Source organism: Aplysia californica, unplaced genomic scaffold (assembly GCF_000002075.1).
Source record: "Aplysia californica isolate F4 #8 unplaced genomic scaffold, AplCal3.0 scaffold00499, whole genome shotgun sequence".
In the NCBI taxonomy this organism is placed as follows: domain Eukaryota; kingdom Metazoa; phylum Mollusca; class Gastropoda; order Aplysiida; family Aplysiidae; genus Aplysia; species Aplysia californica.
The window spans coordinates 459,611-463,477 of NW_004797769.1; the positions used below are offsets into that span (position 1 = coordinate 459,611).

The window sequence follows — 3,867 nt, forward strand, 5'->3', positions numbered from 1 at the left end:
TTTAGGTTGTTGTTTGTTGTTGTTGTTTTTTTTTGGGGGGGGGTGGTCAGGAGGTTAAGCGAAGGGTCCAAAATGTTGCACGTAGCACATCTTTTATGTGACAAGACAAGACAGCTTTATCAACACCTGAAAGGTAATTTACAAATATTGGGAGGTTCCAGAGGATGAGAGGTGAGTGAGTTTAAGTACACAAAACAAAATTTCAAGCAGTACCAGTAGCACCTCCTAACTAACCATCTCTACTAAAAGCATTAAAGAAACCCATAAGATTTAACATGTTTCAGGGGGTTATTTTTGCTTGGGGGGGGGGGGGATTGTTAAATAGATAAGAGAGGGCTCCAAAATATTGCACATAGCACATCTTGTAAGTGACAGTGGAAGAATGGAGTGAGCTAAGACTCACAGTAATGTCAAACAGTACCGGTGGCACCTTTTAACTAACCATCTCTACTAACAGCATCAAAAAACAATCCCGGTACAGACACCCGCACAACAAAGACAAAACACACAAACTTTTTATTCGTGAAACTGCTGCTTCAACAGAGCAAAGGGATTTATAGAGGACTGTGTTTCAAAATTCCAAAGGTTTGCATTTCACCAAAAGGTAGGATAGTGTTGTCCGTATTTACATTCATCCTTGAATACAATACCTAAAGCAAGGTTCACATGCGACAGTATCATTTCCATCCAAGCACACTGAACATGCAAACATGGAACATCTGTTCCTCAAGTAAATGTAACACAACTGGGAGAAATCTCAAATTACCAGGCTTAGGTTCGTTAGTGAAGCCTGAACAAACAGCATTTCACATTTAACATCAATATACACCCCGCCCACCAATAAGCCACCAGCCCACCTCCCCTTCTCTGGTTCCCAGTTGACAAGGTGCATATCGCTTCATCAACAGAGGGTACTCACCTCTTCTTTCTCCAGCACCCAGTTCACCTTTGAAGCCTCTGCACCAACCACAACACCTGATTCATTTCGGGTGATTTGACCACCAAGAAGAGTGACCACATCCACTCCCGACAATGGGCTGTTCAAAGATTGGGGGGAAAAAGAGAGAAAAAAAGTAGAACACAGCCTTTTCTCTCACTCACATAGACATGTCATGCTTTACATTGGTAAAACTAGCTTTTTTGGTGTAAGAGTTAGACTCTTGGCTGCAACAGATTCGAGTTTAATTCTCATGTGAGCAACTTATTTCAAATGTTCTTTCCCACCCAGGCCAGATAGGCTCTAAAAGGCAGAGTCCAAACAACACATCTCTTGGATGATTTAAAATGTGTCAATAGGGAATTTAAAAAATGACAAACAATTTTTAAAAGGCAGAGCAAAGTTCTATGAGCAGTTTCAAAGCATACCGCAGAAACTGAACAATTCACTAAAACAAATCATGAACATCTAACTAACCTATACAAATGCTCAAATTCATTGTCTCTCTTCATAAAACTTAGTATTAGCAATAATAGCTCACTTTTTTTTTAAAGATAGCGCTTTTGATTATTGATTATTTCTATGGACTTTACTTTTCCGATCCACCAGCCATCTGGGTTCTAGCCCTTCGGCCTGTCGACAGGGCAAAGAATTTACAGGTTTTTATCAGCTGCGTTTTGTTGCTGTATAAAGAATTTCTGATATCTGGGGAGGCAGGTAGGCACTATGTAGGTCGCTAAGTGCAAGACAGGTAAAGAGAAGGTGTGATACTGTTTCATCCTGGCAGTCACACAACGGGCAGTCAGGTGGGGCATCCTTGCGGATCCAATTTAGGTAGGAAGTCAGTTGGATGTGTTGTTATTTTTATGGACAAACACTTAAATAAACTTACTAACTAGCTTACTAGCTTAGTGAGGGTGCTGTGGCGAAGCGGTTAGTGCACTAGTCTCCGAAATGGAAAGTCCGGGTTCTAGCCTCAATTCGGACACAGGGGATTTTTTTCGCAGCCTCTCGCCCACCCAGCAGTAATGGGTACCTGACTCCAAGAGTTGGGGAAGTAAAGGCGGCGTTGAAAGGAACTGGCCACCCTACCACAATATGCCGAAGACCCAGGAAGTTGTCTCCCATACAAGGCAATCCCAAATGTCCGGATCAGATGCGGGAACAACTTTACTTTTACCACCTTATTTATGTGGAACCTATGGAGGAGTACCCACCCCATCCTTCCACAAACCACATCAATGCAACGATATCACATATATATATATGTTTACCAGTCTTTGTTCCTCTCACCTGACTTTAGTGCGGCTGATCATGGAAATGATGTCATTCCTAGTCAGAGCTCTGATGGCTGCTTCATCATACAACCACAGTTCTAAAAGGCTTGAAACGTAACAGAACTTTCCTATCCTAAACAAAAGAAAACAATACAACTCTTCAGATAAATAAATAACAATAAACGAGAAAAAAGCTTAACTTTTACAAAAACATTAATAAACAATCAACATCACAAAGAAAACAACAAAATCTTCTAGTAAATAGATAAATAATAAACAAACAACACAGCTAACTATATTTTTTTTCCAGATCAAATATATTATATTCAAACATTCAATGTCACATAGAAAGACCAAATTAGAAAAAAATATAAATATACTGGATGACATCATAAAAAGTCAAAATATAACAATAACAAGCTCAAATGTATACATTGAAATGTCAAATGCCGCATAGGAATTTCAAATATAAATATAGTTACCCTGGAGTTTAAAGAAATAATCATTAAAAAAAGAGGCTACAATTGTTGTTTTTTTATTATAAAAAAATAAGAAGTGAATCAAGGTAAGAAGTAGAAGTTTGGGGGTTTTTGTAACAAAGAAGCCAAATGTAAATCCTCTGGTGCAACAAAAGAGAACAGTCATTGTTAAATGAAACAAAAATGTAAACAAGTTTGGACTGAAGAGTATTGTTACTTTAAAAATCAACAAACTGCAGGTGTAATATGTAAAATATAGTCGGGAACTAATTTGGTGAAATTCAAGGCCAAGTTTACTTTTTCTTTACATATAAATGTTTTGCATTGCAAGAAACTGCAGCATATAGAGTTGCATATTATAAAAACATTTACGGTGTATTAGTTAGATCAGATGAAAAATCTGAAAGCTTTGTTATAGATCAAGATTAGTTTTTTTCCCATTATTAAAAGGTCATTATCCTTTGTAACTCCAGTATTTTTCAGTTCTGCCTTACTACAGGAAAGCTCAGAAACATCTGCCTGATTGTTATAAACACATTGCACTCATCAAGGAAATAAAAATGCGCTAATGACATTCAGACATACCTTACACACATATCTTGAAACTTCCGGCCATTTATGTCAAAGTTTATTGACTCAATATAGTAATCCAAGAGCTGAAACATTTGGAACAGATTTGAAACTCCGTAAATATAGTAAGTTCCATACAATTTTGCAAGATAAATAACACGTATAGAAAGAGAAAATTCCCTTACTCTTAAACAGTGATATGCAAGTAATATGTGCATGTCATGCTTTACAGTGTGATAGATCAGATTAATCTTTAATGCCAAGACACTGAAACATTAATTTGCATTCTCTCTCTCTCTCTCTCTCTCTCTCTCTCTCTCTCTCTCTCTCTCTCTCTCTCTCCTCTCTCTCTCTCTCTCCTCTCTCTTGTCTGCTCTCTCCTGTCTCCTCCACACCTCTCCTCTCTCCCCTCCCCTCCCCCTCCTCTGTGAGTGCAACAGACAACAACTCCGCGGAGTAACACAATAAATGTGTGTCTGGGATAAGCGTGCGTCTGTGAGTATGTGTGCACCTGTGCGCATGTGTGCTCGCTTGTGAGAGTGTGCGTGAGTGTGAGTGTGAGAGTGAGTGAGAGAGAGAGAGAGAGAGAGAGAGAGTGTGTGTG

At 38.8% G+C, this 3,867-nt stretch overlaps 1 protein-coding gene across 2 annotated transcripts in view; it reads right to left on the reverse strand.

Moving 5' to 3' along the window:
- The window catches only part of LOC101859355 (protein patched homolog 3), a 43,105-nt gene that overhangs the window by 26,712 nt on the left and 12,526 nt on the right, over nucleotides 1–3,867 (reverse strand). For both annotated transcript variants that reach the window (XM_013086743.2, XM_013086744.2), the window contains exons 4-6: nucleotides 3,279–3,349; nucleotides 2,231–2,347; nucleotides 920–1,037 (exon numbers count right to left, since the gene is read on the reverse strand). In XM_013086743.2, the coding sequence (XP_012942197.1) occupies nucleotides 920–1,037; nucleotides 2,231–2,347; nucleotides 3,279–3,349 (306 nt within the window). The remainder of the gene's footprint in view (nucleotides 1–919; nucleotides 1,038–2,230; nucleotides 2,348–3,278; nucleotides 3,350–3,867) is intronic.